Source organism: Sparus aurata, chromosome 18 (genome assembly GCF_900880675.1).
Source record: "Sparus aurata chromosome 18, fSpaAur1.1, whole genome shotgun sequence".
NCBI lineage: Eukaryota > Metazoa > Chordata > Actinopteri > Spariformes > Sparidae > Sparus > Sparus aurata.
In genome coordinates, this window is record NC_044204.1 from 17,491,098 (window position 1) to 17,516,310 (window position 25,213).

At 41.9% G+C, this 25,213-nt stretch overlaps 1 protein-coding gene across 4 annotated transcripts; it reads right to left on the minus strand.

The window, feature by feature from the left end:
- Nucleotides 1-6,124: 6,124 nt before the first annotated feature.
- Nucleotides 6,125-23,834, minus strand: rps6kal (ribosomal protein S6 kinase a, like). Of its 4 annotated transcripts, none has more exons than XM_030396194.1 (22): nt 23,412-23,834; nt 20,783-20,842; nt 20,578-20,694; nt 20,409-20,490; nt 20,204-20,284; nt 19,097-19,176; nt 18,263-18,369; nt 17,305-17,342; nt 16,892-17,034; nt 16,711-16,781; nt 16,519-16,607; nt 16,212-16,276; nt 15,735-15,837; nt 15,426-15,550; nt 14,150-14,272; nt 13,471-13,560; nt 13,222-13,380; nt 12,976-13,137; nt 12,754-12,830; nt 11,367-11,484; nt 10,880-11,020; nt 6,125-7,471 (listed from the first exon to the last, which is right to left on the minus strand). In XM_030396194.1, the coding sequence occupies exons 1-22, from the start codon at nt 23,436-23,438 to the stop codon at nt 7,346-7,348; spliced, it is 2,184 nt and encodes a 727-aa protein (XP_030252054.1). In that variant the 5' UTR covers nt 23,439-23,834; the 3' UTR covers nt 6,125-7,345. The 4 variants fall into 4 exon arrangements, with proteins under 4 accessions (XP_030252054.1, XP_030252056.1, XP_030252055.1 ...); XM_030396196.1 differs by lacking the exon at nt 23,412-23,834 and adding an exon at nt 23,243-23,282; XM_030396195.1 differs by lacking the exon at nt 23,412-23,834 and adding an exon at nt 22,950-23,190.
- Nucleotides 23,835-25,213: the final 1,379 nt, after the last annotated feature.

The window sequence follows — 25,213 nt, forward strand, 5'->3', positions numbered from 1 at the left end:
GAAAGCACATCTCAAAGGTTTTAAATTATGAACTTCAGGTAATTATTTTCCCCAAAATGCTTGAGGTCGGATGACTCGGCTTTGCACCAGCAGATAACTGAGCGCCTGCATCAGATCCCGAGTGAGAGCGGACTGATCATCAGATAGAACAGCCACAATAGAGAGGCAGAACTTGTGCAGTGGCAGTTTGGAGGATTGTTTACTGGCAGGGGGGATAATGGCAGCGGCTGACTCGGCTGACTTTTTTTATTTCTTATAATTGCATCTCATCTCAAACCTTCTGTTCTTCTTTGGATTTGCTCTGTATCCTGTTTCAAATACTTTGGTTGAAAGTTAAGAAGTCAAAAGTGTAAAAAAAAAAAAAAAAAAAAAAAGAGAAAAAGAAAGAAAAGAAAAGAAAAAGTGGTTACCAAATCCTTCTTAATAAATTGTTTTCCAAAGCTTTTATTAATAGTGTTATTTTTCCCCCTGGGCTTTGTAAAAAAAAAAAAAAAAAAAAAAAACAATCTCTGAAGGTCAATGAAGTGAATGGAACATAAAAGGATTAAACAGCGGGGACTTTAAAGCGCAAATTTTCTGAGAAGGCAGACTAAAAAATTTGCGAGCCGCTGATATATAGTGTTGGCAGTAAAAAGTGGCATGGCAGGAGGTCAAAGAGAGGACATTCAGCATCACATATCTCTTTAATGAGAGAGGGGGAGCGCAGGGGGCTGCAGGCTAGATGCCGGACGGAGAAACACAGACAAACAGCAACCCACATGAGAGCATTCATACAAGGGGAATAATCAATATCGGCTGCTGGTCGGCCACATGGCTTTGGACTTCACCGACTCCGTCTCATCCTTAAATGATCGACTCGACATCACCGAGTCTCATCACACCATTAAATAACTGCAAGGTCACAAATGCATCTTCATGCCTCTTCTATCAGGTCATTATAGGTGGTGTCTCCTCTATAAAAACGTTGCTTCCCACCCTTTTTTTTTTTTTTTTTGAGTTGTAGCCTTTTAAAAACAAAACAATATCTCCTTCTGACCCTGATAATCAGCTGAATATTGTACGTTTCCCCAATTAATTCTATATTTTCTTTGCTTTGTTTGACATTTTTCAGTAATTCATGTGAAAATGAAAAAAAAGATTAGGGGAAAAAGTGGAAATATGTTTCGGGTTTTTTTTTTAATATCCTGTCAGTAATCTCATGACCCTACACTTGTTGTGATGACTCTTTAAATGTAAACACAAAATACAAAATCAATCATTTATAAATTATTATAATTGCAGGACAAAGCGACTAAAATTGGAGCGGCACTCAGTGGAGCGCAAACCTCCATCAAGGACTTTAATTCAATCAAGCCTAATCTGATATAGCTTTGTATGTGATGTTTAACCATAATTTTATGATTATACAAAAATGTCAGAAAACGCAATGTTGAAGAAAGAATGAACAAATTCCTGGATTTATTTGGATCAGCACCAGAATTTGAGGGGGTCTATTCAGGGCAGACACACATCCTCCATCCACGTTTTGTGGAAATCCGTTGTGTAGTTTTTGTGTAATCCTGATCACAAACCAACAAACAGACTGACAAATGGACTTGTGAAAAATGAACCTCCTTGGCAGGTAACAACTGAAAATAATGACAGAAATATGTGATTAATATGTGAAACGCAGATGGAAAAGAAGATATTTTATATTAAAATAGATATATTAAAGGTTCTATTTGTAAGAAAAGTGAATTTTTGACTCTCATACTGAACTCTCAAGGCTTTGAGACAGCAACCAACGCAACCTACAATCCCAAAGCGTCAGTATTAGATGAGCAGGGAATGACACTCAAAAATGTACTTTTCTTACAAATAGGACTTTTAAGTTCTGGAATATAGTTAATAACACTAGTGAAAAATCAAGTTCATCATTTGGGTGTTTTACACTTAGTAAACCTCAAAGATAGACTCCCAGTCACTCATTTAGAAGTGTTGTTCTCTGTATCCTCCCTCAGCCTGACACAGTAAGTCTGTTTTTTATTTGCTTTGGAATGACACATTTTTTTAGTTGCACAATTTGCATTCTTTGAATCGTATAAAAGCATCCTTTGGCTCTGCTTTTGCACACTTGTTGCAGGGAGCATTTACACACTGATTCATCACATTTTGCGTGTTTTGACTCGAGAATAGAAGCAGCAGTGCCTCTGCAGGGCGCTGACACGACTTCAAAGTGAACCTGACCAAACTTGATAACTGATCACTGGAGGCCAGAGGACCTCTGTTGGTTACGATGGTGCGTTAGAGGACGGGATCAAACGCAGAGTAACTGAGAGAAGAAAGCCGAGTGGGTGAGGAGGGGACGGGAGTGGGAGTGTCGAAGAAGAAGAAGAAGGAGATTGAAGAAGAATCTGTAATACAATTAATCACATAACGTTAAAATCAATTTCATATTCTCAGCTCTGGCATCCCTTACAGGGCAGGGCAGCTTCAGCTACGGCTTTGTAGGGTGTAAGGTGCATCCAGCCAAGGGGATCCCAAAATGAGGAATCATCGTGAACAGAAAACCTCTCAAATCTAAAATTCATTTTTTTTAAAGGGTAACTCCATCAATTTTACACATTAAAGTCGATTTAAAGGTGCTTGGGAGTTTTACAGCATATGTGAAAAGGGTTGTGTAAAGCCTTTTGTGGCTCCAGAGGAAGCTGCATGTAATCTGATAAACTACCTCCAGTGATGGCAAAGTTGCATTGTGGGTAATGTGGGCAGGAGGTTTTGAAAATGAATAAGATATGTGTAGAATAAAAAAAGCAATATTTCTGATTCTGCTCGATTGATTTTAATCACTTGTTTTTAAACTGGAGCCTACATTACCCACAATGCAACTTGGCCACTGAGCTACATCACAGGAGGAAATTTATTAGATTACATGCAGCCTCCTCTGGAGTCACAAAAGGCTTTATTCTACTTCTTTTCACACATGCATCAGACTCTAATGTGTCAAATTGGTGGAGCTGCCCTTTAAAAAATACAGTTTCACCCTTTAAATCTCCTCCTCACCTCTCGACGTCACTGCAGGCTCAGAGAAATCTCACATTTTTATGTGCAGTCACTGACAAACAATTAAATCTAAAAAACGGTGTCAGTAGCGCAGCTGCCCCTGTGATCTTATTGTTCCTGTCTGCTGAGGCTGTGCCAGTCATGTCTTTGCAATTACTTTCACAATTAAAACCACATTAAGGTTGTGCTGTGTGATAGCTCCATTAAGGCACATGGGGGCTCTGAGTGACGTCTGCAGTTATTTTGAGGCCGCGGACTCTGGTGTGATGTGAAGTGGTCGCACACGGCTGCGCACCTGCAGTCAAGAGGTCCTCTTTCAAGAAACCACAGGGCCCGAGTAGTGTGCTCTGTGTTTGGCCCGGCCCACTTACCCCATCCATTAAATGTACACAAACATGAACGAGTGGTGAGGCCTGTTTATGTCTCCGAGAGAGTAAATCACTGTGTCTGATATCTTCATTTGAGACAGAGGGCTGATCACTGCTCGTCCTGCTTGTTCCACATTAACTCATTATCACACACGCTCACTCCATTAATTCTCTTGCTTTTATTAGCAGCAAGAGCAGGGACACACACACACACACGCACGAACACATGCACACAGTGGACCGATGACAAGCACTGCCTCTACCTCATCTGACAGCTAATGGCTTCATTAGGAGCAGCGTGTTAATTGGCTGACTTTGGGGAGACGCTCGTTAATGAGGATAAATAGATTCACACCTGAGCGGGGCGCTACCCAGCCACAGCAGCACTGTGGGAACTCTGGATGACGAGCAGAATGTGGACTGCAGCTATGACTGCAGCACCTGTCCTGGCCTGTCCCCCCACCCCCCTACCCCCTCTTTTTTTTACTTCCTCCCAGCCTAAACACAGTTGTGTTTTCCTTGCCAGGCAGACTTATTAGCCAAGTGGTTGATTAGCACCAGGAGGCCAAAACAAAGAGCAGTATGTCAAAACAATTAGCCCCACTGTTTACCTCTCAGCTCCCAGGCTGACTGTGAAATGCATCTGATCCAGCACAGAAAGGAATGAGAGAGAGAGAGAGAGAGAGAGGAGGACATGGAGTCAGCTCGGACAGTCGCAGAAAAAGGACAACAGCTGCTCCATGGGCCAATGTGTGTGTGTGTGTGTTTCTGTGCGTGCATTGATGGGAGCAGTCCTTGTGCCTCAATCCATCTGCTTTCCTTCCTAGATCTCCATCCTCTGCTGTCTGGTCATGACAGCTCTGACACACACACACACACACTCTTTACACACCACTGGTTAGAGGAGCTCATGGTCTCGGGGGAGCGGGGGGTTGGACAGACAAAATGGAAGCAGGCGAGACTGATCATTTACATAAGGGTAGGACACAGACCCACTGAGGAACGCTGTGTGTTAAACAGCTCAGTAACTTCTCATGTACTGGTTAGTGATACCACCTAGCGGCGGCTAACACGCTCTGCATCTCTTCTATGTTGGGAGGACACAAAGGGAGGGGAAGTAGCTCGGGATGTGGTCTTTTTTTTTAAGGGTCTGTTCACATTTTTTAAAAAAAAACATCAGACAGAAACAATAAGACCATAAACCATTGACACATGGAGAGAAAATAAGTTGACATTTGTTTTCATAATCAATCATTTCAGTCACATCTTCAAGCGAAAATGTCAAACATTCGCTGGTTACGGCTTCTTAAAAGTAACTTTCTAAACTGGGGGGATTTGAAAAGTTATCTTTCACTGCTTTGATGTATGTGTTGCTTTAGCTAGTGAATGAAGAGTCTTTGGGTTTTGGACTGAAGACGTCTCTTTGGGCTCTGGGAAATTGTGATGGTCATTTTTTTACAATTATTTTGATTTGACATGTTTAATTCACTGATCAATGATTAAATAGCAAAATTAGTTATTCACAGCCCTAACCCTGTTGTCTAACCATGGAAATACTTGGAGTTTAAAGCTGCAACATTTAATTTTTCTTGACAATGGATCAAATGACTACATATTATGTGAAAGAGCTCACGCTTAGCAAGAAACCCACAGAGAGTTCATCAAACAAAGCATAGATTAACTCTGTTTTCAGTTGGACAGAAACAAAACTCACGTAGCTTCTTCTCTGCTGGATGTGTCAATATTCATCAATATCAACATTTACGTTTTTCATCTTTTCCTCACATATTCACCATAGGACGTTTAAGAGAGGATAATATTTCAGTATCATATTTACATCTTGTTCCATTTCCCAATAGTGCCCAAAAAATCAATTAAAGCTGTTTTAATTTGCACAAGGTTTTGAGATATTTGAGATTTATATTCAATTTCAGGGGTGTCAGTCCTGAGAGGCACCCCAGGAATTCATACCCCTAGTATGTAGTGTCAAAAATGTCTACCAGTGTAAAAATGCTGAAGTGATGATGTTTTATATCCAAAAGGTCAAAGGTCAAGTTCACTGTGACATCATGGGCAAAAACACAACGGTTATTCAATTGTTGACACTAATGACGGATGCTGCTGGTTTTAAGATGAATGTGAGGTATCGACGTTTAAGAATCTTACATTAGAGTCCATCTTGTGAAGAACTACAATTAACACCATCTGTTAAATTCACCGACCCTTTCACTAGCCTACATATATACTGTGAGTCTGGACAGACATAGAGGTGAACTGTACCTTTACCGGTTGGAGGAGGCATACAAACCACAAGGTTGGTAATTCTACTTTAAGTCAATGAACCCACATATTTCGCTACAACCTCACTTTACAGTACAGGAGTTTATAGTGGCTGACATACGTAGAACGGCGTAACTCAGTGTGTGCCGACAATATGACACTGTCTACAACTGAACATATATAACTATATATGCATATATAAACATGTTATATGTCACGATGAAGGAAATAAATTCAATGTCATCTTGTAAGCACAATTTATGAACAAAATGGCAGCTGATCAGCCGAGGTTATGCAGTCTTGTTGTTATATTGATGACCGGTTTTGAATCATTCTTAGACTGTTGCCCATACACTTTTCAAGTCCTCATGAATAACAAATAGATGTTTGGGGTGCGTTCACTGACAGAACAAATGAGCTCAGACCACACTGAATGCATGTCAATAATGATCTTTAATGTCAATATATACAGAACTTGAAAGAAAAATAGAATCTTAAAAATCAAATGAAATAAATACAATATCATACAATTTCCACAATGTCTTTTTGAAGAGATATCTATGGAAATGTTTTTTTTATTTTTTTTATTTATATATTTTAATTCAGCCTCTCTGGTTCGACGGGGTGCGTCCCGTCCCCCCCAGAGAAATCCCTACAGCTCCCCCACATGCTCTTCATCTTCATCATCTTTATTATATATATATTTATATATATTTTTTGCAAACTAGGATTTCTGCTATCGTTACCGCATGGTTTCAGCTCTTCTTCTGTCCATCTGCAGCTTATTTTACCTCTTTTGATACATTGTTAGCATCACAAAGTAACATGAGTTAGGGTGTGAATCGTAAGGGAAAAAAATACAGAGTCTGTCCGCACATACTGTTATGTTTTCAGAAGTGTCGGCAGATGATTTTGATCCTGAGTTACTTTTTAAATCCACCACAATCAGACTAATATCTTTTTAATTTTTAAGAGAGGAAACACTCTTTGTCACATTGTCCCTCAGTCAATATCATCCTGCCGACACTCTCACACAGAAACCTTCACTTCACTTTGGAAAAAAACAAGATCAGAGAGCGAAAGCAAACAAGGGAGGGAGAGAGAACTGAGGAGGAGAAGGATGGCGAGAGTGCAGATGAAGAGCAGTGGGGAGGGGGGAGGGCACAGTTTACCGAAGCAGCTTTGAATCAGCCAATCACAGTGAAGGAGAACATCAGCTGGTGCGTCTCTTCCCCACGCGAGGAAGAAAGAATGAAAGGCGAGGAGGGCAAGTGCATATGAAAGCTGTGGAAATAAATACAAGTCTGTCTCCCCAGCAGTAACAGATATGTGAGTTTCCCCTCTTCCTCTTCAGCTGACTTCTTCAAGAGCAACCTCGTCCAGTGTGAGTGTGCATGTGTGTGTATGCGTGCATATGTCGGGTCAAATAAATAGATTTTAAAAAAGGGAGACAGTAGGTCTGACTGGCCGGGACTTCGGTCTGCGTGCGTCTTTTTGCGTAGAGTCCGACTGAGAGTGAGGTCAAAACTGGAGGGCGGAGGAGCTGTGTGTGTGTGTGTGTGTGTGTGTGTGTGTGTGTGTGTGTGTGTGTGTGTGTGTGTGTGTGTGTGTGTGTGTGTGTGTGTGTACGCGCACGCGCGCACGCGCGCGTCTGTCTACATGTCTGTTGAGGTGAGTTTCTTCATGCTGCGTCTCTGGGCTAGACTAGAAGCTGCCACAGGCTCCAACACAGGCTGACTTGTCTTCTGACTCAGTGCTGAATAGGTGGCAGCCATGGCTCCCTGGAAAACAACAGAATGAACACATGGCTTTAACAGTACAGAAGATTCTTCTTCTCCTGTGCACAGAAGATCCGTCCACAATTTCTCTGCTAATTTCGATATCATGCAAGTTTCACCCAACACTCTGAGATGTGAGATGAATCGGTACATGACAGTAGTAGTACTAAAATATGCAGATACATCTTAAAAAGTACAAGTATTTACAAGCAAATACAAATAAATGAGGTGCAGGCCGACAAGGTCACGAGTCTGAGTTACAACGATGCATGGCTCATGAAATTACAACTTCCTCTATTATCCCACTTCCTCCCTCTCAACTTTCTCTCCAGTCGTTTCACATCATTAGCAAATTGAGACAAACACAGCAAAAAAAATAATCCACGATACTTTGTCTGTAGACACACTGATGTGTCCTTGACAGCAAAAGGTGCCCTATTGATGAAAGTTCAAGGAAGTGGAGTTGCCGTGGTGATGATATTGTGTCTATCCAACCATTAAGCTCGATTACAGCAGGCTTTTTACAAAGAGGCTCACACTCTGTGCAGCTCTATATTATATACACCCATACTCTGCTGTTGTTGGATCTATCAGCAAGGGTGAGGAGGGACAGAGCCGCCTCTATTTTCTGAGGAGGCTCCGCTCCTTTAACATCTGCCTTCAGCATCTGCCGGACTATGCTGATGATGTTTTATGAGTCTGTGGTGGCCAGTGCTATTCTGTTTGCTGTTGTGTGCTGGGGCAGCAGACTGAAGTAAATACTTGGAGTGGTCATTGAACACTCGCCTTCTTTATTTTTCATTTTATTGTCTACTTTACTATTTTATTTATATCTTTATCTTTATTTCTTGTTTCCATTCATGCTATATTCCTATTTTTACTTTGCAAGGAGCATCTGGAACAAACACAATTTCCCCCTGGGGATTAATAAAGTAATCTGAATCTGAATTAATTAACTGCTGATGCAAACCAAACATTTCCTTCTGCTGCAGCGTCGCACTAAAAGCCTTCAACTGGTGAAACACAGTTTGACCTTTATTATGATGTATTGTCAAGGCTGTCTGTGTCCTGCACAGTTAGTGCTGGATGGCCCTTGTTGGAGGCTTTTTGGCTGATTGAGCATGTAGAATTGGCAGTGGCGTGTCGGTGAGAGAAATCAGTCTGATTGGCCGTTCAGGTAAGCAGACGAGTGCACGAAAAAGAGAAACGACAAAAAGAAGTGAAAGCCCCTTGAGCCTGTTACTGCAGTATCCACAATTTAGCACATTTAGCACCATTTCCCCTCATTTCTTACTCCTCTGCTTCTTTGCCAGGGCCATTTGCAACTTTTTATCAGACACATTCTTGATTATAAGCAGCTATGTTCGTGGCATTTAGCTGCAGTTTGTATATTCTCAGAGGTATTTCTTTTCAAGCAGGTGGAGACTGTACAAGTTTTTGGGCCATCAGCTGTAGTTGTCAAGGTGTGTTCAAGGGCAGCTTTTTGGCAGAAACACAGGAGACGTGAGGTGATGCAACAGTCAGGCTTGATGGCAGCTCGTTCTCTGATGTCACTTTGGTGTGTCAGGGCCTTTAGTCTCATCACATAATATGTGAAATATGATCCTCATTGCCCTGTGCTGTGATCCTGCAGCCGCTGCACAGAGCAGACACCATCAGTTTGTGATTGTAGCATCCATTGTCTGATAAGTATTGATAAAATAAAAAAAACAAGGAAAACGACAGGTGGGCAAGAAATGTACCGTAATCGGTCTAAGCCTGAACACATGAATGGACTTGCATAGGCTAACGTGTACAAAAATAACACATCATCGCAGAACAATTCAATACAAACCATTTGACAGACCTTGAGTCACATGTGAAAGTGACGAGAAGAGCAAGAATAGATCACTGACAGCAATGGGATTCATGACCAAGAACAGGATGACAAGTCAGCAACAACAACATTCAAACTCAGGGGTGGAAAGATGATACACAGTCGCAGTCATGCTAACAGAAGCATCAGTGAACGTATTGACCATCCATCCATTCCGACAATTAACTGAACTGTCTGGGGCTTTGTCAGAACTGAATACTGTTGCTAACAAAGTGGATCCTTTGATAGCGATACTATCCTTGGATAATGTGCAGTGTTACAACACATGCATTAAAATTGTCCCGTAGACATGACAGTGACCTTGTTTAAGCTGCTGGCCTTCACAGCCACCACAGCTCAGGAATAACAGAGGTCTGCGGGGGATCAGGTCAAACAGGTTGTTCACTGCATGCAAACTCTTCAGGAGTTCGAGCATGACATGTATTACAGATAAAATACTGTATTTCTATGACTGTTTCTATGACACGTACAGAGAAATATCTGCAATGGCACCAAGAAATAAGGGGTGTGCGTTGTTAAGGTTGCGAAGACAGAACTGAGCCACAAAGTAAAGCTCTCTGTTTAATGTTGATCTTTGTTCAGACCCTCACCTATGATCACAGGTTTTAGGCTGTATCTGAAAGAACAAGATAACAGACTTCTGCACAGGGTGGCTGGCCCCTCTCTTCATGACCAGGGGAAGAGTTCAGCCATTTAAGAGTACTTTAATGACCAGCTGCCGCTACCTGGGATTAAGAGAAGTCAACTGAGGATGTTGCCCAGGCAACCCCCCTCTGTGGGAAGTCGAAGAAAAACTGGCCCTGCACAGAAAGATGGGGGAAGTTTGTTCAGTTGTGTTTTTATTGTGACCTTTTGTGCGTTCAAGGAGAGACATCCTGATATGGTCCTCATGACTTTATAAGCGGTTCCAGTTTCACCACCTATTATCTTATCCCATCTCTCCTTCACCTGATTTTAGAATGCAAAAACAAAAATTGTTCATTATTGAAACCTGAAAAAGGAAACATCCTTTATTGTGGTCAGTCACCTAGCAACAGTTGCCTCATGGCTTAAACTGCTTCAACACCACACGCACTGTGTACTTGACCTCCTGCGCTAAATATATGACCTGACGGCTTCCACTTGAAAGAAGCATCTGACCTGCGTATCTGCTAAGAGAGTACAGAGGGGTGGACACATCTGCTCAGTTGAATTTGGCATTAGCAATAGATGAGCTGGAAAGTGTGTGAATCATCAAGGATCACGCTCGCTTTTAAATGTCAAGAGGCACAGGCACTGCAAGGGTATGACATCACGTAGGAGTTCAGACCCTCTTCTGGTTTGGAGAGGTGATGTGGTTCCATGTTTAGAAACGTTACCCAACACATGTGACACCATGTATTCCATCTTAACTGTGAGGTAACAAGTGCCTTTCCTCTACAACATGGTAGCAAATGATTTCAGCAGGATACCTACCTTTGCTAGCAAGGTCACGTTTTTTGGATCCTGTGTCTTTATCTGCTTGTTAATTAAGAGGATATACAGAATACACTCACCTTGACAAGGTGTGGTGCATCATGGCGTGTGAGCTGGAAGTGTGGTAGTGTATCTCTGCAGGTGATCCAGGAATGCTTTAGAACCTGCTCTGCTGTGTATCGCTGGTGAGGGTCCACATGGAGCATATGAGACAGCAGGTCCTGGAACACAACATGAGGAAAGGACAGGATTTTAAATGTGTGTTTCCTTCCTGTAAACTCAAATGCTCGGTAGGTTTATTTATTGTCTTGCCACAGACTGGACTGGCTGATTTTTCTTTGATAGATAAAACTCACGACATGTCTCAGCCATTTAAGCACACATAAGAAAAAGATTTCGTCTTTGTTGTTCAGTCAACAGTTCTACATCCAGTGTGTGGCGCACTTTTCAAAAACAAGTCTAAAAAGTCCTTTACAGATTAAAAAAACAGAAAGATTATTAGTATTAGACTTTGAAAATATGTACTGAAGTCACACCAAACAGTATGAAGCAAAAAAGTGTGTGTACCTTTGAGGTGTCTGATACAGTATCCCAGTTGCCTCCTGTCAAGGAAAACTTTCCAGATCCTATCCGGAGTAGAATCTCCTCCGGTGTGTCGTTTGGCCCATTAGCAAACGGCGTGTACCTGACACGAGTAAAAACAGAGATTAGGGAAAACAAACAATCAGATTATAAAATGCATTTCATTTCATTTCATTTCATAGATTCTACTGTATACTCATGCAAATCTTTGCTGCAACGAAAAACTTTCCGGTAGTTAAACACACCATAAATAAATTCTGAATTCATAATGGGAGCCAATGTGACTTTACAACTCTGTAAATGTAATCCGCTGCTCCAAACTTCAGCCTGTACACACTTAAGGCCCGTAATAAAGCATACAATATGAGCAGAGTAAAGGCCTTTCACACCAGGGACGTGAAGAATAAATTACATAAAAATGCGAAATATTCCTTTGAAGAGTTCTCATCCAACTATGGCCATGGTAGGTCAATGAAAATCGCCTGCTGGTGCTGAATGTGGGCAGTGCAGGATGCGAGGCATACAGTACTCGGGGGTGATCCACGCAGCTTTGCTATAGGTTGTGGCTGCAAGTGTGCTGGTTTAAAGTTCACCAATATTGAACTTCAGACAAAGCCAAGATGCAAATTTGCCACCAGATGCAAATGCTTTATTTGCCCTTTTGCACACATAATGGAAGAACGGGAGGTGAATACTCCACTGTTGATTTTGCATATATGTGACTGAACATATGCAAAATCCCAGTTAACACTAATTACGTGATCCCATTAAATGTATTCTGTTACCCGCAAAGCCTGAGAGTAGCCTTAACATAGCAGCAGCGATGTAAATTCAGGACAGTTGCAACACATGTTCAATAAAAGCCTAAAAAGATTCACAAATCAAAGACAGATTCAACATCATCCGGTCATGGTGATCTTCTCCTCCTCCTGACTTTGACAAAACAGCAGCTTGGAAAGCATAGTTAGGAAGTTGGTGGGACAGTTTGACTTCTCTTTTATACTTAAAATTCTTCCCTTTTATATGCATTACATCGTAGGCTCTCTCTCTCTCTCTCGCTCTCTCTCTCTACTGCTCTACGGTGAGCTTTTTGCCTTGTAATACTCATGTTAAGTGTGAAAGTACAACACAAAACAACAGTTCGGTAAAATACACTCACACGCAAATTAATCGCACGAACCGAACGCCCCGCCCCCGCTGTGTAAAGGCCTTAGGTGACAGGAGTGCTGATGTATGGCCTCTATTTTGAGCTCAGTGTTTGCAAGCCATTAGACTGGAGGAGAAATTTGGACACTTCATGCTTCACTATTAATCATATCCACCCACATTTAAGCCAAATTTGTCCAACAGTTGTTGCCGAGTGCGGTCTTACCCTGCCAGCATTGTATACAGTAGAACACCCAGACTCCATATATCACAGGCTGCATCATAACCTTGCCGCATTAGTACCTGGAGTCACACAAACAAAAACAAACTATTAGGGACTCAAAATGACAATGGGAATTTTATGTGCAACTGTCCACTTTATTTCCTCTCTCCCATAACATCTCTTTCTCCATATCATGCTTTTCTTCCATCATTCATCCGCTCTCACCTCTGGTGCCACAAAGTTGGCGGTATAACAGGGGGTGAGGAGCAAGCCGTTGCCTCCCCGAAGCTGCTTTGCGAATCCAAAGTCACAGATCCTGATAGAGTCAGGATTTCCCGAGTCATCCATATACAGGATGTTACTGGGCTTTAGGTCTCGGTGTACCACCTGAGGAGGAGGAGGTGAAAAGATTAGAGAAGGGGAAGTCTACTTGTCAATCGTGCTCATACGTGTACAGAAGCATATCCTCACCCCTTGGCAATGGAGGTAGTCAACAGTCTTGGTGATGGTGTAGAGCACAGCACTGGCCTCTCTCTCAGAGAAAAACTTCTGCCTGAGGATCTTGTCAAGCAGCTCCCCTCCCTTCATCAGCTCCGTCACCAGGTACACATACCTGCCCTCATCATACACCTGACACATGAACACAGAAAATGACCTGTCAGTATGGTGACTGACGACTCTAAAATCTTCACACAACACTGACAAACAAATATTACTGACGTCTTTGAGAGTGATGATATTGGGATGCTGCCCGTATCGCATCAGGATTTCGATCTCTTCAGAAGGGTCCCTCTTAATTTTGTCTATTATCTGAGAAACATGGAAACACAAATGTTAAGAAGTTGCTGCGATATGGCTTCAGTCGCTGAAGCTGTGCTGCCCTCTGCTGGTCATTTGGTGTCACACAATCAACATGGATGTTCAATTTTCAGTCATTTCATTCACTCTAGTCCAGAAACATTTTCAAGCCCATATTCTAGAGTTACCAATGTATTTAACTGTGCATTCACAAAACAGTCGTCTAATTTAGTTGCCCAGGAATCACTGTTATCAAAGAGGCAAAGACATTTTTTTTAAAAAAGACTCTCACACTGCCACATCCTCAATGCAACTACAGAAACTAAACATGATTTTCAACATCATTTTGCACTTTAAAATGTTGTAGGAGAAGCAGGATTCAGACTGAAAGGTCACCAGTTAAATTCTAGGAGAGCATGATAAATCTTCACTTCAATGGAAAGTGCATGACCAGGCTTAATTAACCACTGCTGAGATGCCCTTCAGGCAGAGACGTAACCTTCGACTTATCATGTGGGGCTGTTCAGTGGCCAACAAATCTGTGATTTGACTGTGGAGCATGGCTCTACAGAAATTTAGCATTGGTGCAGAGCAGATTCACCTTCACAGCATAGTCCATGGCAGAGACTCGGTGTACACAGCGTTTACAGATGGAGTAGGAGCCGACCCCTATGTCCTCCTGCAGCTCGTACAGATCAGAGAACTTGGCCGAGCCCCCGTGCATCTGGAAAGAACAACATTTGACCTGTTGTATTACCATCTTAATGTTAACTGAATAAATAATCAAGTGCACCAGTGTCCTTCCCATGACATGCCAAGACATGGTATGTTGTGATGACTGTTCTGATGGCGTGTTCTCCACAGCGATCATTTCAACTAGAGCCCAACAGATAAATCAGTTATATTAGCCTTTCAAAGATTATGGTACTGGCTTATATGTTGTCCAATATGAGCTGATATCAAAAAGTACTCTGTTATAAATTATAATGCAGAAAGAGATGATTGGGATCATTTATAATGACTAATTTCTCAGTAAGTTTACGGTTTCAGTGCACTGGTGTAATTTTAGACAACAAAGTTTATTGGTAAGCTGCAAAATATCCTGCCTCTGTTACATATCACAAGTGTTTAATAAACATATTTGAGGGATGACTACAAACAAGATATGTGTATATCGGCCGATATATCAATATCTGAATATTTTACTTCCTAATATTGGTATTAGCATCAGGTATTGGTAGGGTTCCAGTTTTAACACTTCTGTTCACAAATATGCCAGCACAGAACTTCAGTGGATAATGTTATTACATATTCAGCAGTCAAACTGTCATTGCTGATTTACCAACATTTACAAGCCATTGTAGTACTGGCACCCTACTCACACTTAACATAATTGCTGTCAAATTAAAGTTATGGGCTTAAACGTAGCCATGCTAAGTGTAGGGACGACAGTGTATGTGTGGTGTGAAAATATGAAGTGGAGCACAACAACAACTAAAGGATAATTGTAACAGTTTAGCAACTGGGTTTTATTTAATTTCACTTCATTATGCAGTCAAATTTGTGAAAAGCGTCAAATTGAACACAGGCAGTTAGTAGAGTTGAAAAGGGAATGCATGTTAGCACCACTTGGAAATCATTCATAGGGTTTTGTCAACCTGCATGTTGTGATAACTGTTCTGTTACATTTACAAATGTGTTAACAACCTTTTTTTTGCAAAGTGTCTGCCAGATTAAACACTTGTCAAACCAAGTGAGCTTCATATCACAGCTGAAGATCAAAACATACATCTGTGCGTTGAAGTGAATGAGTTAATGATTAACATGTGTCAACCGTTACAGAGGACTTATGCAAAGCAGAGACGGTGTGTATTCACCTGAACTATAGGGAGTATGCTCAGCAGCGGGGAGCTCTTGTTATCATCCATCGGGGCTGGTGCAACAAAACTGAAGCCTTTGAAGAGCTGGTGGGCATTAGCACTGGGAGGGATACCTGGGGAGTCTAAATATACAGAAGATAATTAATAAAATAGACGTATGAGTGTACAAACACCCACAAAAAAATATGGAAGTTATTTCTTGTAGTCAGTGCTCCGTTACAGTTTCCATGGCTGCAGGAGGGGTTGTCGGTCTTGAGCTCAATAAGCATGTGAACAGGACATGTGTGTGTAGGTGTAGATTTTTACCTTTAGGCGTTTTAGCGGTGAACTCTGGGTCGAAGCAGAACGTGTCATCTGGTTTACCTGCTGCAGGCTTGAACGGGGGCTGGAGCTCTCTCCTGTACAGTTTCTGCAGAAAGTGCAGGAGACACATATGCGTTAGGAATTGAATCCTACCGCAGGGCTGTTTGGAGCGTGTGAACATATGTGAAAGTGAAGCCAAGACCCCTCCCAGATTAACCCCCTTTCCCATCCGTCTACAGCTCGGTCCGGCCAATAGCATCCTGCTGGCTCTTAAACACTCACGCAGGGCTATTAGTGCACACACAGTGAGAACTGGCCCTCTGCCCAGACACACACAAACATGGATGGTGTGGCCAAGACTGATGGCCAGTAGTCACCAAGCCAACCGTTTGTTAGGTGTGAATCCTCAGCAGAAGCTAGAGAGTTACATGCGTGTATGTGAGAAATGAGAGGGTTGTGTGTGTGTTCGTGTGCGCTCACATTCCAGTCGATGGTGGAAAAGAAAGCGTGTCGTTTGATCTCCTCCACTCCATCGGGCCCGGCCCCTAAAGACACAGATCACTAGGGTTCAGTTAACCTGGCACATTGGATTTTTATTGTTTTCACAGGATCAACACGTTCACACATTTCTCTCTCAGTGGTTTTCAGCATGTGATTTAAGTGGATGCCAAAATGTTAACAAGCTCAAGATAAGCGAGTGGCGCAATGTGAAGATCAACACACCTCATTTTATTTTATTCCTACAGGTTACACAAACACGGACACAATCAGCTTTAATGTACCATACCCAGTCTGTTAGCAGGGTTACGTTTAAACAGCATTCTCAGCAAACTCTGGGCTTCCAAACTCAGGAACTGCGGCATTCCCAACTTCGCTCTGGAGGGGTGGAAAAGATCAGAGAGACACAAGTGAATAAGGAAAAAAATCAACTAAAACAAAAATTGTCTCACTTCTTTCCTAATCATGTTTAATGACTCACTTGAGAATCATGTTCATGGTCTCATTGCGGTCTTTTCCTTGGAACGGTAATGTTCCTGTTAGCATCTCAAACTGCAGGAAGGAAACATAATCAACAGGACTTTATTTTTCTAATCAGTTCATATAAATGTCAAAGCATAAAAGATGAGTCGGTGTGTGAAGGGGTGTGTGAGCTCATGTACCATAAGTACTCCCAGGGACCACCAGTCTGCACTCTGTGTGTGTCCTCTCCTGTTGACCACCTCAGGGGCCATATACTCCACCGTACCACAGAAGGAATAAGCCTTCTTATCAGCATCTACTGACTCTTTACTCAAGCCAAAGTCTGCACAACAGCAACACAAGGCAAAATGGTGAATACACAGCTGACAGAACAGTCACATCTTTGCTATGCAGAGCTTTTATTCTTCAGGTGCTGATTAAAGAATCATTAAAATAGCAGCTGAGAAAAGTCAGCCTAAGGGCAAAATAGGGGTCGCACATCTATTCTCGGTTCACACTCATTTAATAATGAAACAGATTAAATACAGGCTTGTAAGTAGATCAGCCCATGCAATTACTCCTATTAATTACATTTATAATGTCAAAGATATACCTGTTAACTTTATGTGACCAGCTTCATCAAGTAAGATGCTGAAAGACAAGAACAGGTTTTCAGAAGTTAGCGACCACGACAATACAGAGGTCATCTCATTCCTTTGTTTTCTGCTTAAACTGCCTAGAAGCCTTCGGAAACTTTTGCACATATATTTTTTAAGTTTCAAATGGAATGCTAGTTGTGAGAAATAACAGATTGAAGTTCACCAATCAAAGCTACTTTGGACACATCTCATCACAGAGTCCAAACTATTCAGGCTAACGAAAGGTCAGGACTACACACAACACATAAATCCTGAAGAACACCGCATGATGCTGCACTTTTGACTTTTTACCCAATAAAGTTAAACAGAATAATTTTAAACATTAAAAATGATCAGTGGAAAAATGAACCCATCTTGTGAGCCATTTGTTATGAAATCCTTTCAATGTTTTATTCTAGGTCTATGCTTTATGAACACAGCATTTAATTCTCTTGTAATATGATTGAAATGAAATAAGACAATCATTTTTCTTTTAGGTCTTTGAGAACTGCACGTATAGCATAGTCAGACTTATATCAATTATTTCTTGTTTCACTACAGTCAGTACGGAGGAGTAATTAAAATGGACGGGAAGTGGAGATTTTGAGTTTAAAAACAAGGTCCAAATAGTAAAATGACAATAGAGATTGTTTAATTTGAATTTAGAGTCAACTTTCTTAAAAAAAAGTAATGCCTCTTGTTGTTAGGAATGGACAGGAGCACTGCGGTATTTTGAAAATGTGCCAGGTGATGACAGCTACAACCCTACAGTGTATAAGTGCAAGTCAAAAGTCACCTGGGGATTTGAACGACATATCTTTAAAAAGGAACTGAACACAATTTACAGCTCTGCAAATTCATTCCGAGTCTGACGGTACATGTGTGGTCTAAGTTTAAAGGGTCAAAGGTGAAGGCGGGGTCGAGGTTTCATACTTCTCTGGCTTGAGATCTCTGTAAACTATGCCCAGGTTGTGCAGATGATCGAGGGCCAGGGCCAGCTCTGCAAGGTAGAATTTCACATCTTCCTCTGTAAACATAACCTGATAAGAACTGGACAAATTTACTCTCTGAACTCAGAAAAGGAGAGAAAATTCAACAGCAAAGAACAAAAAACACAACTTCAATATCAAGCTTCAGCAAGCACAAACAGAGAAAACAGAGTATGATTATTGTCACAATATCAACATTTCGAATAGGTTACACGATTCAGCAAGCTGTTGATTTGACAGTGCCAGCAGCTATCGCTTTGGTTCTGAGACATGCTTTCAACACAAGGTCTGTCTAGAGAACAATCGCACATTGTTGGGGGTTTGAAAGCATTTGAAAAGGGCTGATTCGAGCCTCTAACTGACAAGCAACTGATGACCTAAAAGGGAATAAAGACTCTGAGAAAAGCACTCGTGTTTCCGTGCGGAATTCAAGTCTTATTTTGAATAAAATGAAAACAGAAAACAGGGGAGACTAATGACTTCGCAGCACTTCGCTCTTATAAAATAAATCAAATACTTTTGCATACTAAATTTGCATGACTATTTGTAGCTGTCAACTTAAAAATCCTTGGGGTTTCTACAAGAACCTTGTGGCATATGTAGATCAGATTTTCACATATATGTTTAAAACACTAGGGGCTAAAAAAATAAAAAATAAAAAAAATAAAAACCTTTACATTTATGAATGAAAAGGAAGTGCTTTCCTTTTTTTACAACAGAAAAAAAATCACATGACAGGTGCAAATAGGTATAATGAGATGTAAGGATGTCAGCTTACCTCTTTGGATAAGCGAGTGAATACATCCCCTCCCCTGAGAAAGTCCAGTATTAAATACAGTTTCCCTTCTGTCTGAAAGGCTGGAAGACAAGGAAACAAGTCAGTTACTCAGTTGCTAAATAGCTAAATATGTAATGATTTTAATAAAAACACGCAGTTGTTTGGGTAACAGGGTGACACGAGGGATGCACCACTTTATCAGCTGAACATCAGTGTCTGCTGATATTGGCCTTGTTGACTGGCCTATCAGTAAATAAGAAGATAATTATTGCTGGAAGTTTATTTGATATGCAACTAAATTTTTTTCCTGGCACATTCATGAGCTTTGGGCTCATGAAATCCCTGCCATCGGATTTTTAAGGCTATGCAAGCACAGAAAATTTCTTAACATTGAGTAGGTAGTTGTTAGGCGGACTAACAAGGCTTGAAAGCAGTTACTACTTAGAAAAATAATCTTTTTCATGTGAAAGGAGGTTATATAGTAATTGTTGATTATTTTCAAAGAGAGGGCAATGAAGGGCTAAAGGGCTATGTCCTCTTTTTTTTTTTTTTTTTTAATGGAAATGACTTTGTTTCCCTGGCAGAAAAAGGAGTGCTAAATAACAGCCAACAACCAAATTGATATCTAAACATCAGTTGGCCCAGAATTTCACAATAAGTGCAACTCCAGGTGTCACATGCCAACACTTCCAACTAGCAACATTCAAGATGTTTCAGCTTCAGCTTCAGGTTCATCATTTTATTTAAGGTTACTACTAGAACAGGTTTACATGCTTTATTGCTCAAAAAACACAATTTTCTCACATAGCAGCACCGTATTCCCCATCTGTCTGAGACGCTCTGTTATAGCCCCTGTCAATTAATGTTCTGCTCTGTGTTAAAAACTGTAATAACTCTAATAATAACCATGACCAATTGGGCCTAATTCATATTCAATATCTGTGTAATAACACTCAAGACATTCTGATAAATTATGTTTACAATGTTATGATGAACATGGACAATCACATAAGAAGCTTATCCTTAATTCCACCTGAACTGGGATGTAATCTGTAAGATTATATATAAATCACATGTATACTAAGCAAATAAGAATGTTGGTCTTACCGTAGTGCAATTTCACAATGAAGGGATGATTTACTTCCACTAAAATGTCTCTTTCCATCTTAGTGCGAACTCTGTCCCTGACTGGAGAGACAAAACAGGAAGGGACAGTGAGGGAGAGAAATTCAACACTGAGGACAGAACGTACTGACGATTTGCACTGTGTTGTGTTTTGTGTAGATGTAAATCAAAATCTAAACAGCATTACCTTTCAAAGATGCCTTTTTTAGAACTTTCATTGCATATAACTGACCAGCATCTGGACCCAGGATCTTTCGGACAAGAAATACCTGAGAGAACAGGAGAAATGTTAGAAACAAACACCCACGACGATCGCACAGATGGAAACATTCGGTTGGTCCGCTCTGTTTCCTCACCTTGCCAAAAGAGCCCTGGCCGAGGACTTTGAGCAATTCAAACTGAGATGGATCAGCTTTCTCGCAGCCCTCTTTCACATGGTGAGTGATAGGAATCTCCTTATATGTCCCTTCATCCTACACAAACAATATCAGTATGAGACAACAGGTATCTCATCCCACACGCACAAACACACACATATGTTCCAACCCCATCATTACTTACACAGTGCGAGAAAGACTCTCCCTCCTCCATGGGCTCGTCCATGATCTGATGCCCATTGACCTGCAGCCAAACCAACAAGTTTCATCAGAGGAGTAGGGAATAGCAAACACTTTTGACAGAGCTTGTTCGCCCTTGTTTTTTAGCAGAGGAGCAGGACTATGACTGCAGCTGCCGCACGCCCACGTATATGATGGAAGATTCAACAGATGAAATCAATGAGTCACATGCAATAACAGTGCGCTTTTACTTTTTAAACCGCCACTCTATTTGTTGTCAAACAGTATGGAGTCCATACTCTCAGCCCATCCAGCTGTCCAGCTCTCATCCTGTCCCTATAAAGCCCCTCATTATTAGCATTCTAGCTTAATCCCCAGCCAGAGCAAAAACAACATGTCTGACTGGCTCCGAGAGGCTGATGTTCGCTGGGGCTGCAGTCGGCATTTGGCCTCTTGAGGACAAACTAGGGTCCAGCTCGGTCAGGGCTTTGGGATGTTGGTGGTGGCAAGATGCTGTTTTTTTCCAAACACCACAGAGAGACATGCTTTGTTCTATTCAGAGGTACATTTCAGAGCCTCTTTTATGCCTCTCTTTTATTTCTTGAAACAGTCATATTGTCAGCAGGGCAATGTCAGATCTCAGCTAATAAATCAAACAATAAACTGACCGCTTGTGACATTAACCAGGTCTGCATATTTCAGTTCTGCGCTGAAGCTCAGCCTGCATGATGTATTCAGCCCAGCATGTTTGTGTGTTGAATTCCATCAAGCCTCTGAAGAGGGGGGATGAGTCATAGCGCTACGCAAGCCCACTCAGTGGGTGGAGCCACCAACATACACTCACGTACATCCTCAGAACAGAGGCCAGCAAACCACTCTCCTATATCTCAGCTCTATAGGCTAGCATTAACAACACAGACATTTAGATCAGTGAAGAAATACACTTCAAAGCAAGATACCACACTGATAAATGTCAGAATGTAAGCCTTGGTGCATCTCTCAAGTGTAACATCCAGGATAGCCAAAGCCAGGGCAGTGCTTGTGTCATAATTCACACATACATTTTCACTCCCACCTTTGCTGTGGCTCATCGAGGCTTGTAACAGAGTCCAGCCTACACTTCTTCGCACAGCCGGTCGAGCCTTTTCCAGCCATTCGAATGCCGTATCCAACGGCCATACATGTTAGTATCGTATCATAATAACCGATGCTGTAAAACACTTTGATTCAAGATCATCTTTGAAGTCAAAAGCGGTACAAAGTGGAACACACAAGCAGCATCATCACTCAGCCAGTTTAAGTGGCTAAGCTTAATGTTTACGTCTGCGCATCTGTTATCTTGGCAGCTTTTAAAGGAGCTAGAGCAGATTAAAGTGCTAGTCTGTAGCAGGACTTTTTTCATATTTGGAGCATTGCAGTTTGTTGTACAATATGTCCATGCCACCTACATAAACTGCCATCCTTCAGCCTCAAAAAGATGAAGAGTGCTGTGTCCAGGAGTGATCACAGGAGGAGAGAGGACTCCTGATCAGACTGGGTCAGAAGTGCATGTTGCAATAGCTCTCTGCTGGCTTTAACACAGTCACGGCAGTCAGACAGACAGTTTGTACTGTGGGTGCGAAAGACTGCGAAGAATCCCAGAGATGGAGAGGTTCAGGATGTCTGTTGGCTTAGCTGCAAATGCAAACATATCTCGTCATGGGGCCCCATGCTGAAGAAAACTGAACCTTTCCACAGTTCACAGCATTTCAAGATGTCTTTATAGAGACATCACTTATTTAAGTAAAAGGTCGGAAGATGATAGGTTAGCCTGTTTTTTATTATCAATACAAGGGTTTGGATTCTTTAAGAGCTCCCTGTTGTTTTGAGCATGGAGGAAACAATAAGTATCGATAGTTTTTGGTTAAAAACATCACTTTGCTAGCAGTTAACACCCTCTCATCTGCCTGGATAAACATTTTAATGAAATTACGAGTTATTACGTAGCTAATAAGCCGAGAGTTACAGCTAATAACAGCATCTCTAATTCACTCGAGCTGTCTGACAAGCCAGCCCTCAGCTGAGTAGACGTCTCTGACCACATTTAAAAACACCTCTTGCTAAACTTTAAATACATTTAACGCCGCTGAAACCTGTTACAGCTCTACTATAAAGACAAAAAAACACTTTACCTGTTCTTCCATTCACTAGAACACCGAGGCAGAGTTCAAACTTGTCTCCCAAGTTTCAAGCCTGCAAGCTGTCAGCTAGCATGCTAACCGAATGCTAACGCTACATCGGCTAAGCTAGCTATCAAGCAAACTCCTCTGGAGAGTGTAAATAACAACAAAAAGCTGAACGGAGCTCCTGCGTCACGGGGTAAAGAGCCCGTCCTCTGTGCGGAACAACGAGCGGCGATGAGAGCCCGGCGGTGCGGCGACCAAACAAACAAACCCGGACAGTGCAACAAAAATAAACATCTCACCAGCTGTTAGCATTAGCTAACGTGTTAGCATGCATCACGGTGCGCTGCGGGTCGTGACGCGAATTTAAGCCGTAGCCAGCCTCGCGGGGCAAGCTAACTTAACGGGACAGCACAAACCGAAAACAGCCCAAAGCAAATTAACACACCAGGCACGCGTTTATCAACTCACCTCACTACTAACGCTGTTTACCTCCATCTTGTGCCAGGATTCCTCTCCAAGTCTAAGGCATCGTAGTCTACCTAGACCCCCGCTCCACGTTGCATGTCTTCCCCTCCGTGGAAGTCCGGCGGTTCTGCTTTGACGATCAGATGCAAGCTGCGAGGCTGCAGACAGCTAACGGGGACGGGGATCTGCGGGTCGGTGCGGTGGGAATAGTTGATGTTGATGACTGGACCATACACTCGCCGAGAGCCCCGCTACCCTGCCATGGATGCGAATATGGCGGCTATCGTGGTACCTGACCGTCAGTGAATGAGAGTTTATTGACGTATTTATGACGCAATTCAGTTAAGGATTTCCCCCAGTCCAAACCAAAGCAGCGGATCTCGGAGATAGAGAGGAGGGCGAGCGGACGTGGTGGTGGAGGAGGAGGAGGATGAGGAGGAGGAGGCGGAGGGGGACTTGATGCTGCATGTCACGCTGCGTGTGACATATATGCATCCGGGTGATGGACTCGCGACTGAAATAGTAACTGCCATTGTGACGGACCAGGACTTTAAATTATGGGGGTGACCCAGCGGGATAACCTAGGGAGGAAGACAAACACCTCTCCCCGGTGAGCCGTGAGTCTAAGCCTCTGATCTTAAGAGTGTCAGTTGAATGTTTTAAAGCCAATGTTTCCTAAGCCTGTCTTTCCCCCAGTCCAAGTGGAAATAAGAGGCTTAAAGTTCTTTCTCTCCAGCTCTGTCTCTCTCTCCCACCCACAGGCACCGAGTCTTTGTGTGGTGAGGAAACTGCTTCCCCTCCATTTGTTTAATGCACAGACACAACGATGACATAAGATCTTAATCAGAAAGGTCACCATGGACATAATCTCAGAGTTGAAGTGAAGTTTATGTAAAAACTTTCAGTCAGCCCAGTCAGCTTCATTGGAGTTAAATACTCAATCATAAATATATATGTGTAATACATTTATATTAAAGGTGCAATATGTAAGAATTGGCCACCTTTCAAATTCATACCCAAAACAAACAGACGGCAGCATATCACCCGAGTATCCGCTAACACCTGCTAACTTAAGTTAGCTTGGATAGCTGTGCAGCTAGCGGCATGGACTGGGCGCACTGGAAGTGGCTCAGGTTTTAAAGCCAATTTTCATAGTGGCCAAACATGTAACTATAGCATCACGTGACATCCTGTGGCCCAAAAAGAGTTTTTCCCACAACCTCTGAGACATGACTCGTTTCACTGTCATAATTTCAGTCATTTGGCCCAATAACGTTTGGGAAGTCTAGAATTAAATAATTTTATCCTCATTTAAGCAAGCCGGGTGCTAAACAGGAAGTTAGCCAGCTCAGTCGACGGAAGTCTCTAGCACAACTCAGAAAATCAAGGTAATTTTATACCCAGGATAAATACCCAGACCACTGAGCTGCTGTCATATGAATAATCGGGGCTCTTCCTCTGACCCTGTGTCCACATTTGAATTGTTACATTCATCTTTAAATCATTAGCACAGAACATAGGACCATCATTGGCTGGGGTTAACTGGTTAGCATGCTAACTTAAGTCGATATCTCTGCAACACAACACACAGAAGTCACAACTGTTTTTCCTTTATGTTCTGCTGAGAATTTTAATGATATTTTTCTATGTTTTTAACTTAAATGCATACAAATTGTGCCTTTAATCAAGTTGTATGATTAGAATCTGGAAAAATTTGATGGTGGTCCCTTATTTTGAGTCATCTGATGAAAGGAAATGATTGTTTTCAATAATGCGTGTGAACTTGATTCTCTTAAACTCTTTTT